Source organism: Stegodyphus dumicola, chromosome 11 (assembly GCF_044657685.1).
Source record: "Stegodyphus dumicola isolate Sdum_Otavi_A_Nest chromosome 11, ASM4465768v1".
Taxonomy (NCBI): domain Eukaryota; kingdom Metazoa; phylum Arthropoda; class Arachnida; order Araneae; family Eresidae; genus Stegodyphus; species Stegodyphus dumicola.
Window position 1 is genome coordinate 167,017,829 of NC_140778.1, and position 14,378 is coordinate 167,032,206.

Below are 14,378 nucleotides of genomic sequence, written 5' to 3' on the forward strand. Positions count from 1 at the left end.
ATCGCTTCTCGGCCTTTTGGCTAAGATCAAAGTGTAGTATCTGTTCTTATAAGCTTAATCTGACGTTTTATTTTGTTTTTATTTTTTAGATGTGCAGACCATGCTGATGGAGTAGTTTACTCGTCTGGTGGACGGAGCTGAAAGCGGAGCCGAGGTGGACCCTACGTAATTTTTGCTTTCTTTCTCTCTCTCTCTCTCTCTCTCTCCCCTGTCATTGACGCTTGATGGTTCGAACACGTTCTTTACTTGCGTTTAATGGGGCCCTTTCACCTGTGAGCGTGCAGGTTGCCTGTGAGCGAGCAGGTTCTTTCCCGTCTACACTGAATATACTGCTTGCAGTATATTACGGTGCTGGGCGGTGCCTAACTTTCTCTTCACCTTTATTACTGCTTCGGCTGTTTTGCAGTCGTTTCTAGTGAGAAATGGTTTCTTTTCTATCTCTTCTCGCTTTTCATTTCAGAAATACTCCGTTTACTGTGTGTTTCCTGTTTTGATAAGCCCTCAAATTTCCTTTCCGCTACCTCACTCTTTTGGGTGGGCGTGGCTTCTTCTTTGCTCTTTCCTTCCTTTTCTTTTTGCTCTTTCCCTTCTTTTTTTCTTTCCTCATCTTTTTTTTTCCTATTTCTCGTTGTTATTTTCCTTTCCCCTTCCTCCTCTTTTTTTTTTCCACCAAAGCTCCAATCGAAGCTCCTCCCACTGCCTCGCTTTGATCTTGCCTCTTCAGCTGAAATTTGCCTCTGTTTTTGTTTGCTTTGCCTTTGCTTGCCTTTTAGCTCTGAAATCCAGCGATGCCAGGACCTTCGTCTACACCGTGCCTGCCACTTCCTGAAAGACCGCCACGGATTCCCTCCCCTACGACTCCAGGACTTCCTGAGATGCCATCCACTTTTCAGCTAGCGCCAACTGCCTCACCTCTCCGGGACTCTACACCACGGCCCGTGGCCTCTCTCCTGGCTGCCTCTCCTTCTCCTGTTGGACCACTGTCTACGTCGGGTACCTCTCCTGCTGCTAGTTCGTCTGCCCGGCCTTTACCTGCTCGTCATGTTGCTGCTGTGGTTACACCTCTTGGTCCTCCGCTACTAAGGAATGGTCACATGAGACAACTCCTGGCACGGATTACCGCCAAGTCGCCTCCACCCGTTCGCTCCTCTCCTGATGGACTGCCTTCTGGTTCGCCTCCTGCCTCCACCATCGATGTGTCTCCTGGCCAGAGTTCTTCCCGCGCCTGCTTGAAGGACGACAGAGATCCCTCTGACAAGCGTCGACGCTTCTCGTCGTTCCCTTGCTATGTCTGTGGGCACATCTTTTCCAAAAGGAAGCGCCTCCAGAAACATGCGCTGACACACGGCTCCTCGTCTGACAGTCCTCGACGTGTGAATGCTGATCACACACAGGACCTACCACCTGACCCACCTGCTGAATCTCCGGTATGCCACCATACTCGTGCTCGCATCGCTGCCGGCCATGCCTGTGCTTCGATATCTGCTCCGCCGACTACACCTGGAAGAACGTATGCCGAGATTCTTGCTGATTCGTCGAATCCTTTGCCTGTGCCGTCTCCGCTCCAGTCCAGACCTGTAAGTCCTCTGCCATCGGATGTCTCTCCTGCTCTGCTGCCTGCCACCACCATGTGTTCGCCGAGGAGCGACTCTGTTAAGCCTAGTCATGTGCCCCAGTCTCTCTCTGGCCAGCATCCCGCTGCTGCACCGTCCCTGGACTCCTCTGTTTCCACCGATGATGTACCTGCTGCCATTAGACCGCCAGATGTTCTGCCCTCCCTTCCTGACGTGCCGATGATCACCGAGAGACCTGCGGATGTTCCTCATTCTGCTGTCTTCCCTGAGACCACGTGCCGCAAGGACCGGACTGTCCACCTGGTATTCCCTGTCTCGGACACGCTGCATTGCACTGAGACCAGCTGCATCCGGACGTTCCATGCACGGCAGTGGTCCCAACTACGCCACTCACTCTGCCGCCACCTACACTACTCTCATGGAGTGGATGTCTCTAGCACTACTAATTGGTGCGCTCACTGTCGGCAGTCCATCGCTACGAAGGTATCTGCACACTCCTGCTTTCGGGACCACCCTGTCATCATCACATCTGGCATCGCTCACCGCTGGATGTGCACTACCTGTGATTTCTCCTGCCAGACCAGAGGTGGCTTCCTGAACCACCAGGCCCGTCACCGTCGGGAGCGCCAGCGCCAGGCCCCTGCTCAGGTCCAACCTCCGGAGCGTACTACCTCTTCACGTCGACGCCGTCGCCCACAGACGTCGCCTGCTGTCAGCGTGCCTCCAGAACCTGCTTTGCCGATTCTGCCTCATCCGTCTGCTACGCCACCTGATGCCGCTCGTGTCCCCAGTGCTTCTCCTGCCTCGGGTAACCCTGCTGCCTCTTGCCGCCCACCGGATGACATCGCCGCTGTTCCTTCGTCTGCTGCTAGTTCCTCTCCGCCTGGATCTTCACCTCCAGTGTCGCTGCCTCTCAACATCAGCCCTGCAGTTGACATTGCTGCCGACTCTGACGACGAGCTTCCGCCTGAGGACCCCACCACTGCTGACGTTCCTGCTGAGGATAACTTCCCTCTACTCTCCTTCCGACCTCGTCTGCTCTCCATCCTCAATCACGGTCCTTCGCCTAACTGGAGGGAATTTGAAGAGCTGCTTGAAGAAATCTCCTCCTTTGCGCATGAGTTCCTCAAGCTCCCTCCTCGTACATCTGGGTCTGCCCGCCGCCCTCCGCGTCCTGCTCCATCAGATACGAAGTCGCTGCAACGCCTCTACCGCAGAAACAGAAGAAAAGCTCTTCGTGTCATCACTGCTGGTGACTCCCCTTCCTCTCCCTTTGATGCTGAGTCTGTGTATCACTTCTTCTCCGCTCCGCCTCCTCTCGCCAACATTGACACCTCCATCTATGATGCCTCTGTACGCCCCGAGTTCGAAGTGGACTGCTCACAGTTCTCTCCTGCGGAAGTGTGCAATCGTCTGCGTGCTGCTGAGAACTCGGCACCCGGCCCTGACCGCCTGACCTCTCATCACTGGCGGACCCTTGATCCAGAAAGTAAAGTTCTGACGGTCATCTTCAACACCTGCTTAAAGGCCCGACGTGTCCCGGACGCCTGGAAGAACACCTCGTCGATCTTGATTCATAAGAAGGGAGACCAGCAAGAGATCACCAACTGGAGGCCCATTGCCCTCAGCTCGACGATCGCCAAGCTCTTCTCTGGATTCCTTGCGCGCAGGCTCACTGAGTGGATCCTGGAGTTTAACATCCTATCTCCCTCACAGAAAGGCTTCCTCCCCTACGACGGGGTGTTCGAGCACAACTTTGCTCTTGAAGAGCGTATTAGATCTGCTAAGAGCAAGAAGGCGGATGTCTGCATCGCCTCGCTGGACCTGTCCAATGCTTTTGGCTCGGTCCCGCATTGCGCCATCCTCGCCGCCCTCCGAGCTTGTGGTGCTGGTCAAGCTCTGGTTGACATTTTTCGCTCCTTTTACTCCGACTCCGTCACTGAGTTCCTCTGCCCAGATGGCCCCTCTGCCCCTGTTGCCATCACAAGTGGTGTCAGGCAAGGGTGTCCGCTGAGTGGACTGCTTTTCAACATTGCCTTGGACCCAATTATACGTGCCATCCAGTCATCTTCCGTCTCTCACAACATCTTGGCCTACGCGGATGACCTGCTGCTCCTCGCCGACTCCCCTGCCTTGCTTCAGGAGCACATTGACAAAGTTGTGGACCTTGCGAGCAAGATCTCTCTGACCTTCAACCCACTTAAGTGCTTCTCCTTGCACATCTCTGGACGACAGCCCGTGGGCACGCGCGCCTCCTCCTTCAAGATTGGAGACACGCCATTTCGTCACCTTTTGGACGGAGACCATGGGCTTTTTCTCGGAAAACCCATTGGATTCCAGCTTCCACCGGACAACAATGCTCTCCATGGGTACTTGCGAACTTCCAACGCCATCCTGACTTCAAAGTTAGCTCCTTGGCAGCGGATTGATGCACTCAAGTCCTTCTTCTTCCCAGCACTCATGTTTGACATGAGGACCCGCCGTCTTCGTAAAGGTGACTGGGCTCGTATTGACGACTTTGCACGCCCCCTACTGAAGGAGACCCTTAACATCCCTCCTGAAGCTGCAAATGAGTACCTGTACGGGGCCTCATCTGCTGCATGTCTTGGGATCCCGCTGGCCAAGGAAGACTCCGACATCGCCCGCGTGGACGGCGTGTTCAAGCTTCTATCCTCACGTGACCAGGGTGTCAAAGCCCTCGCATGGGATGACTTCAGCCGGTTCCTCGCTGCTAGGATTCGCCACGTGCCCTCTACTGAAGAGATGGCTGCCTTCCTGTCTGCCTCGGACTCAGGCCCGTTTCATGGCACCTGCAACACCTCGTCTTCTGCCTGGTCTGCCGCCCGTGCTGCCTCACGCCGCCTTGGTGTTCGCTGGACCATTGACAGTGACCACTCCATCTCCCTCTGCCTCAATGATTGTGTTCTTGGCCCATCTAAGAGGCACCTGGTTTTCCACACACTGAGAAATGCTCTCAGAGCTGATCGTGCATCCAAGCTCAGTGCCTATCCCAATCAAGGGAAGGCTATTGAGTGTGCTGCGGCGTCGAAGGCCAGCTGTCACTTCTTCCGTGAGGGGACTTTCACAAGGTTTGCGGACTGGAGGTTTATCCACCGGGCCAGACTCAACCTTGTCCCGCTCAATGCCGCTAGACGAAGATTCCGAGGACAACGCGGATGCCGCCGCTGCAACCATCCTGCCGAGACCCTTCCACATGTCGTGTGCCACTGCATGCGGTACAGTCGTCTGTTCCAGCAGAGGCACAATGCCATTGTGGAAAGGATCAAGAAAGCTGCACGAGGACGCTGGACTATTGCCAGTGAAAACCAGAACCTCGCTGACCTTCCCCTCCGTCCCGACCTTGTCCTTACACGTGATGATTCTGCACTTATCATCGATGTGACAGTGGCCTTTGACAATAGGCTCCAGGCCTTTGACAGTGCTCGACGGGAAAAGGAATTGAAGTACACACCGACTGCCGAGGTTCTCCGTCAGCGGTACAGCTAAGTTAGAGTTGAAGCAATCGTGGCCGGAGCCCTGGGTGCCTGGGACACTAAAAATGACCGTGTGATGCGCCGCCTCTGCTCGGACAAATATACCAAGACGTTAAGGAAACTTGTGGTCAGTGACACCATTCGCGCGTCCCGCGACATTTACGTGGAGCACCTCACTGGTGAGCGACAAGTTCCATGGCAATACCGGCAAAATCCGCGACAGCACACAACCGAAGCTCCGCTCTGATCACTCCCAGATGTAGCCGTGACTTCCCTACAGTCAGTCCTCCACGTTTATTCATTCATTCATTTATTAGTCTAATCCCAGTGACTCTCTATGCCATCAACGACATAATCCAGTGACTCTCTATGCCTGAGACGACATATACCTTTGACTAGCTGATGTATGGCAATGTACTATTTCACACGTTATGTATATACCTGTAAATATTCCTTTGTCCATCAAAAATTTCATAAACTCATTTGTAAATAAAATGTAGAAGAAAAAACCGCACTGCGTGCATTATTGGGTTACTTGTGCTGGTGACTTCAATATCTCTGTAAATAGCACATATCATTTCCTGAATAAAACGTTTTACTCTGTTCTTATCAGCTTAATATCTGATACGACGTCGACATGACGTCAAGATATTAAACTAATTTTTGCAGATAGGCTTGTGGTTAGGAATTTATTCCGCCCTCGCCACGGGTTGGCCTGCTATGGCACTACTTGCAGGATACGGCCCACAATATATCCAAAAAGCAGAAACTTCACTCACCCACTGCATCCTCAGGAAAACGTCCTTTTAAAATGGCCCCTTCAAATTTCAGAAAACCGAAGGTCTGACAACATCATACCTTTGTACGAGTGTGCGGCGACCTGCCTTTTTTAACTTGCTATTGCTCGGGCCCCTCGTTCTTTTCCTCGGAATGGGAACATTCTGGAGCCTCGGGTTTAACCCTCGTTCTTTTCAGTGTCAAGTTCTGGTTTCTGTAAATACGAAGTTTTATTCGTATTTACAGAAATCCCATAAAATCCACATTTTTTTCCCGTACTGTTAACAACTTACTCATTCTGTCTGACTGATTGAAGGAAGATCGGCCTCGAAATATCACTCAAATTTCATTTGCAGTAACATTTTTGTCTCATTTCATGTAAGTTTGAGAGAATTCCTATTCACATTTGCCAGATCTTTCCCACTACAGCGCGCGTATACGCATTGCTTCTTTCAACACACGAGCCTTTTTATTGTAAATAACTCTCAAAAGGGTGTAAAATGTTTGTAGGCACACTGCAGCAACAAAGATTTTTCTGTCTGTTTCCTAATGTTTTGTTTGTTTTGTTTGTCTCTGTATGATTTCTAAACGCCAGCTAATTGTAATGGTCTACAATTATTGTTAAGGATTGTTGTATTTATGTTTTTATTCATTCATTCATTTATTTTGTTGGCACATTAATATTAACAAACGGGAAAATGCCAATAGATGGCTGCACTATGCAGGAAGCAGTTTATTCTGAGTTTTGAGATGGCTTGCCCGCCACTAGTGTGGAAGTGTAGAATACAAAGTAATCATTAATTGTAAATTAAGAAGTACTGTTTTATTGTACATATTACAAATTAATTTGTAAAGTGTTTTTTGTAATTTTTCTGTTTGTTTAATTAAGTTCCTAATATTTCACTCTGTGTTTTCAAGTGCAACGTTTGAACTGAAGAGAGAGAGAGAGTATCTCTGAGTTGGAAACCATGTGCTGGACTGTGCATGTCGAGTTTGTGTCAATCAAACTCTGGCATTATGTAATGCAGTTTTGGCTGATAAATTTTACTGTCTCAATATTTGTTTAATCACAAAAAATAATTTCTTCCCAAGCATGGGCATTCGATAACTCCAGGAATATTTATTTATTTATTTTTGGTTTTGCTATTTTTATTGCCTTTGTAATTACATTTGTTTTATATTCACCTGCAGTGAAGAATGAGATTTTTCGGAGGAGGAAGCTACTCCAGAGAAATGAACACTTTCATGAATATTTCATTGTCCTCTTTTCCCATCTGAAAAAAAATTGAGAAAATACGAGAATATTATGTTGCATGGTGCATAAGCTTATAAAAGCTGGAGGAAAACACCGGAATTCAGTTGTTTACTTACTGCTGTTATTGACTGTAGCGATTTCGCGTTGAGATCGGATTAACTTTTTCTACTTTGAATTTTGTTCCGGCCAACGTTTCCGTAAAACGTCCAATATAACTACTGTAAGTTATTGCGATATTGTAGAAATATCTGTGAGGATATTTCAGCATTGTGGTTCATTTGCTGTAGTAAGAATAAAATTTGCAATTGAATCTTGAATGAAATGAACTTTTGACGTCCTTGGCTTTTTAAAACTAGCCCCGCCCAAGGAGGAGGGGACTGACGCCTCCAGAATGGGAACATTAGAAAGGACCGCAAAATGATCCACTTGACTAGACAGAAATTGGTCATCCTTGTACACCTCTTTTTTTGTAACACAGGAGGAGGATGAAATAACGACATATCATAAAAACCCCCCAAGCAGCACTCGCTAACCTGAGTGTTCTGCACCCCCTTCTCCCTCTGCACGAATGCTCAGGACTTTTGAAATATGAAAAATTGAAAGTGAATTCATCACGCCAGAGAATTCTGCATCGCTTCTCGGCCTTTTGGCTAAGATCAAAGTGTAGTAAATCGGTCGAGTTGCCGATACTTTTTCATCTTTTTTGGTCACTTCTTACTGTTTTTACAGTTAGACTGGTGGCTAAAGATGTTTCCTGTTTCTAGGCCTCGCCCACCGCCGAGGCCCCGCCCACCGCCTGGAGTTCGGAGCCCTGGAAGACGCTCACCGCCTCCTGAAGCCAGTTTTGGAGTCCTGGATGCCGGAGCAGGTTCCCATACGGTGCATGGAGTCCCTGGAGACGTTCCTGTTGTAGCTGTTGACCGTGGAGTGCCTGTCGTTCCCGCTGGAGGTCCTGTTGCTGGATCCATTGGAACCTGTTCCCGTGCTGTTCATGGAGTCCCTGGAGCAGCTGTTGACAATGGAGTGCCCGCCGTTCCCGCTGGAGCTATCCCTGGATCCAATGGAGTCGTCCCTCTTGCTCCGGGATCAGCCGCTGATGCTTCCCAAGCCATCCCTGGATCTATTGGAGCCTCTCCTGGTGCGCCTGATGCAGAAGCTGAGGCCCCCGGATTGTCTGAGGCCATTCCTGCCTACCCTGGAGCTTCTGAAGACATCCCTGTGACGGCCGGAGCCTTCCCGGTTGCATCTGTCCCTGGATTGATCCAATCCGTTCCGGCTACTTCCCAAGTCGCCGCTGCAGACCATGGATCCTCCGATGGAAACTCTTGTGTCGTCGCTGGAGACCCACCGAGAGTACCTTCACCAGAGATCTTCCCCGATGTCACATGCCGGAATGAAGCGACGGTCTACCTTGTCTTCCCATTGACTGATACACTGGCTTGTACAGAATCCAGCTGCAATAGGACTTTTCATGCCAGGCAATGGTCAACGCTGCGACACTCCCTGTGTCGTCACCTGGAGTATGCCCATGGAATTGCGATTTCCACCAGAAAGAACTGGTGCGCCCACTGCCGATGTTCCATTGCCACACGTGTGTCGAGACACCAGTGCTTCAGAGAGCTCCCCGTTATCCTGCCATCAGGGATCACTCATCGATGGAGGTGCAATATTTGCGACTTCTCTTGCCAGACGCGTGGGGGTTTTTTGAATCACCAAGCCCGCCATAGACGTGAAAGACAACGGCAGATGACTCCATCCGTCCCTCCTCCTGAACGCCCCCGACGAAGACGAGTAAGATGGACGACCCCTGCTCCGTTACCTCCTGATGCTTCGCTACAGTCTTCAATGAGGCCTCCTTCCATGCCTCCTCACCCTGATCCTGCAACGACCGCCAGTGGCCTTACTGTGGAAATTACGCTACCTAGAGATGATGCTCCCACGGCGGTAGTTTGCGACACGCCCTCTGCAGCTACCTTGTCTGATGGTCGTGCTAGGTCTACACCTCCGGAGGAAAGTGATCACCCTGTACGGCCTCACAGTGCTGGTTCTCCTACCACCTCGGTTGACTCTACCCCTGATGCCTCACAAGCACCACCGCCTGAGGACGCTGGTGATGATGGAGCCCTTGACTTCGCCGACGACGTTCCCGCCTTCTCCGCAGAGCCGCAAGATAGTTCGCCTTTGGACTGCTTCCACGAAAGACTAGATGCTCTCAGTGATGTGGATCCTAGCACCCTTTGGAATGATTTTCTTGCCCTGCTGGATGACATCTACAAGACAACTGCCGTTACCGTGCGACTGCCACCTGCATCTGATGCCCCGCCCAGTGGACGCAATGCACCTTCTTCCTGCAATGTTCCCAAGTTTCTGCAAAAGCTCTACAGGAGAAATCGACGCAGAGCGGTCCGGTTACTGACAGAAGGCGAGTCTAATAAGTGCGCCATCAGCAGACAAGAACTACAGGACTATTTCATCGCCTCCCAGAGACGTTCACACATCGACATTTCACTCTTCACTGCAAGTGAGTCTCCTCCTCCCTCCTTGGACCTTACACCATTCTCCGCCTCCGAAGTGGCGAGACGGCTATATGCTTTTGAGAACTCGGCCCCGGGACCGGATCGATTGACCTACAACCATTGGAAGTCAGTTGATCCGGAGTGTACGGTGCTTGCCAAGATCTTCAACGTCTGCTTACGGGCCAGACGGATTCCTGAGAACTGGAAAGCCACACGCACCTTGCTACTATACAAAAAAGGCGACCCTAGTGCTCCTGAGAACTGGAGACCCATCTGCCTAAGCACCACCATCGCCAAATTGTTTTGTGGTTGCCTTGCGCGGCGATTCACCGACTGGCTGATGTCCAACGAGATTCTCTCCACTTGCCAGAAGGGCTTCCTCCCGTTTGACGGCGTATTTGAGCATAACTACGTTGTCCAACAACGGATTCAGCTAGCAAGGACTTCCAAAACTGACATCTGCCTGGCTTCTCTGGATCTCAGTAATGCATTTTGATCCCTGCCTCATGAGGCCATCTTCGCTGCACTCGATACTGCGGGAGCTGGAACTGCATTCATCGACCTCATCCGGGACCTTTACACTAACTCCTCAACTTGCATCTTCACTCAAGAAGGCCTTACAGATCCTATCTTCTTTGAATGTGGAGTACGACAGGGATGCCCACTAAGTGGTCTACTTTTCAACCTGACGATTAACCCGATTCTACAAGTCATCCAAGCACAGAGTCCTACCCACCGTGTTCTAGCGTATGCGGATGACATTCTACTCCTGGCTTCATCACCGGAAGAATTGCAAATACAGCTTGACCTGGCGGTCACCCTCATCAAGAAACTCGGCCTCTCCCTAAATCCAAGGAAGTGTTTCGCCCTTCACTTGTCTGGACGCCAACCTGTTGAGACAAGAGACTCTACCTTCCACATCAATGGTGTACGGATCAAGACTCTTGGTGACGGAGAAGAAGGTGAATTCTTGGGCAAACCCGTCGGATTCCAACTTCCTCCGGATAACAACGCACTAAACACCTATCTCCAAAAATGTGACCAGCTGCTACGATCGAAGCTTGCGCCATGGCAGCGTCTCGATGCCCTTAAGGCCTTCGCCTTTCCTGCCATGAACTTAGACATGCGAATGGCTCGCTTGAAAAAGACAGACTGGGCCAAGATCGACGCTCACATTCGTCCCTTAATTAAAGAGACTCTAAATCTTCCACCTGAGGCCTCAAACGACTACATTTACGGTGATAACAAAGCTGCTTGCCTAGGCATTCCCCTAGCCGCCGAAAACTCTGATATTGCTAGGATAGACGGGGCCTTCAAGCTACTTACCTCCAGCGATCCTGCGATCCAACTCCTCGCCTGGGAAGATCTGAAGTGCCTCGTCTCGAGAAGGACGTCCATCACTGCCACGCCCCATGTGTTAGCTGCCTTTCTGTCTGGATCCGACGAAGACTTTCTCCGCACCACGTCCAATCCCATCTCTTCAGTTTGGACTGCTGCTAGAAGTGCATCACGTCGCCTGCATGTCACCTGGGAAATCGCCGACAACAACACCGTGTCACTCATCCACGAGGGTATTACTCTCCCACAAGGAAAACGCCACCTCATTTTCAAGACCCTCAGAACTACTCTCAAAAAGGCAAGGACCACCAAATTGCTTTCCTACCCAAATCAAGGAAAAGCGATGGAATGTGCAGCAGCAGCTAAGGCCAGTTCGCATTTCTTCAGTACTGGCTCATTCAATTTTACTGTCTCAATATTTGCCGACTGGCGCTTCGTACATCTTGCAAGGTTAAACCTTGTGCCTTTAAATGGTACGCGACGCACGAACAACGGCTCTAAAGGCTGCCGCCGGTGCAACAACAACTTGGAGACTCTTCCTCACGTCCTCTGCCACTGCATGAGGTACAGCCGCTCTTTTCAAGCCCGCCACAACGCAGTGGTAGAGAGGATCAAGAAGGCCGCAGCTGGGAGATGGGCAGTACTCACAGAGAACCAGATCCTACATGGACACGCCCTCCGACCGGATCTCATCCTTGTTCGAGACGACTCGTGCCTCGTTCTGGACGTCACGGTTCCATTTGATAATCGACGTGCCGCCTTCGACGCTGCAAGAAGGGAAAAGATTGAAAAATATCGCCCTCTTGTTAACACTCTTCGCCGGAACTACTCTGATGTCCGTGTCGACGCCATCATCGTTGGGGCATTAGGGTCTTGGGACCCGAGCAATGATCGTGTTGTGAACCGCCTCTGCTCCAGAAAGTACGCCTCCCTGATGCGCAAGTTGATCGTGAGCGATACCATCAGCTTTTCACGCGATATTTACGTAGAACACCTCACAAACGTTCCTCAGGTGCGCCAACAAAGACACGCCCCTACTGCGGAAGCTCAACGCCCGAATGATTCTGAACAACGTTCAAATCCAGTGCAGACTCCAGAAGGAAATGAATAGGTGGGCATTCAAGAGTGGACTTCTCCCCGACATTTGGACTATTTCATATGAGTTAAAAAGGAATCGCTTTTTAGGTGTAATTGAACTTTAAAAAGAACATTTGCTTTGCGGTTATCCAATTTTGTAGCAGTGTGATGCGAAGTACAGTTGTAATGTTTTGCGGGTGCATTGAATATGAAAATATCTTCTTATGTAAATATCGTGAAAAGAATATGTAAAATCACTATGTGAAAATGATGGTTGCTTCTGTATATACTTATGTAAATAGCTGTAAACATCCTCTAGACTCAATAAAAAGTTTTTCTGTTCTTATCAGCTTAATATCTGATACGACGTCGACATGACGTCAAGATATTAAACTAATTTTTGCAGATAGGCTTGTGGTTAGGAATTTATTCCGCCCTCGCCACGGGTTGGCCTGCTATGGCACTACTTGCAGGATACGGCCCACAATATATCCAAAAAGCAGAAACTTCACTCACCCACTGCATCCTCAGGAAAACGTCCTTTTAAAATGGCCCCTTCAAATTTCAGAAAACCGAAGGTCTGACAACATCATACCTTTGTACGAGTGTGCGGCGACCTGCCTTTTTTTAACTTGCTATTGCTCGGGCCCCTCGTTCTTTTCCTCGGAATGGGAACATTCTGGAGCCTCCGGTTTAACCCTCGTTCTTTTCAGTGTCAAGTTCTGGTTTCTGTAAATACGAAGTTTTATTCGTATTTACAGAAATCCCATAAAATCCACATTTTTTTCCCCGTACTGTTAACAACTTACTCATTCTGTCTGACTGATTGAAGGAAGATCGGCCTCGAAATATCACTCAAATTTCATTTGCAGTAACATTTTTGTCTCATTTCATGTAAGTTTGAGAGAATTCCTATTCACATTTGCCAGATCTTTCCCACTACAGCGCGCGTATACACATTGCTTCTTTCAACACACGAGCCTTTTTATTGTAAATAACTCTCAAAAGGGTGTAAAATGTTTGTAGGCACACTGCAGCAACAAAGATTTTTCTGTCTGTTTCCTAACGTTTTGTTTGTTTTGTTTGTCTCTGTATGATTTCTAAACGCCAGCTAATTGTAATGGTCTACAATTATTGTTAAGGATTGTTGTATTTATGTTTTTATTCATTCATTCATTTATTTTGTTGGCACATTAATATTAACAAACAGGAAAATGCCAATAGATGGCTGCACTATGCAGGAAGCAGTTTATTCTGAGTTTTGAGATGGCTTGCCCGCCACTAGTGTGGAAGTGTAGAATACAAAGTAATCATTAATTGTAAATTAAAAAGTACTGTTTTATTGTACATATTACAAATAAATTTGTAAAGTGTTTTTTGTAATTTTTCTGTTTGTTTAATTGTTTTAAGTTCCTAATATTTCACTCTGTGTTTTCAAGTGCAACGTTTGAACTGAAGAGAGAGAGAGAGTATCTCTGAGTTGGAAACCATGTGCTGGACTGTGCATGTCGAGTTTGTGTCAATCAAACTCTGGCATTATGTAATGCAGTTTTGGCTGATAAATTTTACTGTCTCAATATTTGTTTAATCACAAAAAATAATTTCTTCCCAAGCATGGGCATTCGATAACTCCAGGAATATTTATTTATTTATTTTTCGTTTTGCTATTTTTATTGCCTTTGTAATTACATTTGTTTTATATTCACCTGCAGTGAAGAATGAGATTTTTCGGAGGAGGAAGCTACTCCAGAGAAATGAACACTTTCATGAATATTTCATTGTCCTCTTTTCCCATCTGAAAAAAAATTGAGAAAATACGAGAATATTATGTTGCATGGTGCATAAGCTTATAAAAGCTGGAGGAAAACACCGGAATTCAGTTGTTTACTTACTGCTGTTATTGACTGTAGCGATTTCGCGTTGAGATCGGATTAACTTTTTCTACTTTGAATTTTGTTCCGGCCAACGTTTCCGTAAAACGTCCAATATAACTACTGTAAGTTATTGCGATATTGTAGAAATATCTGTGAGGATATTTCAGCATTGTGGTTCATTTGCTGTAGTAAGAATAAAATTTGCAATTGAATCTTGAATGAAATGAACTTTTGACGTCCTTGGCTTTTTAAAACTAGCCCCGCCCAAGGAGGAGGGGACTGACGCCTCCAGAATGGGAACATTAGAAAGGACCGCAAAATGATCCACTTGACTAGACAGAAATTGGTCATCCTTGTACACCTCTTTTTTTGTAACACAGGAGGAGGATGAAATAACGACATATCATAAAAACCCCCCAAGCAGCACTCGCTAACCTGAGTCTTCTGCACCCCCTTCTCCCCCTGCACGAATG

General features: G+C 48.5%; 2 protein-coding genes, 1 non-coding gene and 3 pseudogenes across 3 annotated transcripts; all 6 read left to right on the top strand.

Moving 5' to 3' along the window:
• Nucleotides 1–165, top strand: LOC146994582 (U2 spliceosomal RNA; annotated as a pseudogene).
• Nucleotides 166–533: 368 nt separating this feature from the next.
• Nucleotides 534–5,653, top strand: LOC146994583 (uncharacterized). Its single transcript, XM_085826212.1, has one exon. The coding sequence runs from the start codon at nucleotides 789–791 to the stop codon at nucleotides 5,079–5,081; it is 4,293 nt and encodes a 1,430-aa protein (XP_085682338.1). The 5' UTR covers nucleotides 534–788; the 3' UTR covers nucleotides 5,082–5,653.
• Nucleotides 5,640–5,821, top strand: LOC146994584 (U2 spliceosomal RNA; annotated as a pseudogene).
• A 1,909-nt stretch (nucleotides 5,822–7,730) lies between these two features.
• LOC146994585 (U2 spliceosomal RNA) lies at nucleotides 7,731–7,880 on the top strand (annotated as a pseudogene).
• Nucleotides 7,881–10,124: 2,244 nt separating this feature from the next.
• Nucleotides 10,125–12,341, top strand: LOC146994586 (uncharacterized). The gene has a single exon (XM_085826503.1). It carries the CDS (start codon nucleotides 10,728–10,730, stop codon nucleotides 12,063–12,065), a length of 1,338 nt encoding a protein of 445 aa, XP_085682629.1. The 5' UTR covers nucleotides 10,125–10,727; the 3' UTR covers nucleotides 12,066–12,341.
• LOC146994587 (U2 spliceosomal RNA) lies at nucleotides 12,330–12,521 on the top strand. The gene has a single exon (XR_015044306.1). It is a non-coding gene; the product is annotated as a U2 spliceosomal RNA (small nuclear RNA).
• The last annotated feature ends 1,857 nt before the right edge of the window (nucleotides 12,522–14,378 follow it).

Coding starts and splice junctions, on each gene's coding strand:
- LOC146994583 (XM_085826212.1), top strand. CDS start 789: ATGCCAGGACCTTCGTCTACACCGTGCCTGCCACTTCCTGAAAGACCG.
- LOC146994586 (XM_085826503.1), top strand. CDS start 10,728: ATGAACTTAGACATGCGAATGGCTCGCTTGAAAAAGACAGACTGGGCC.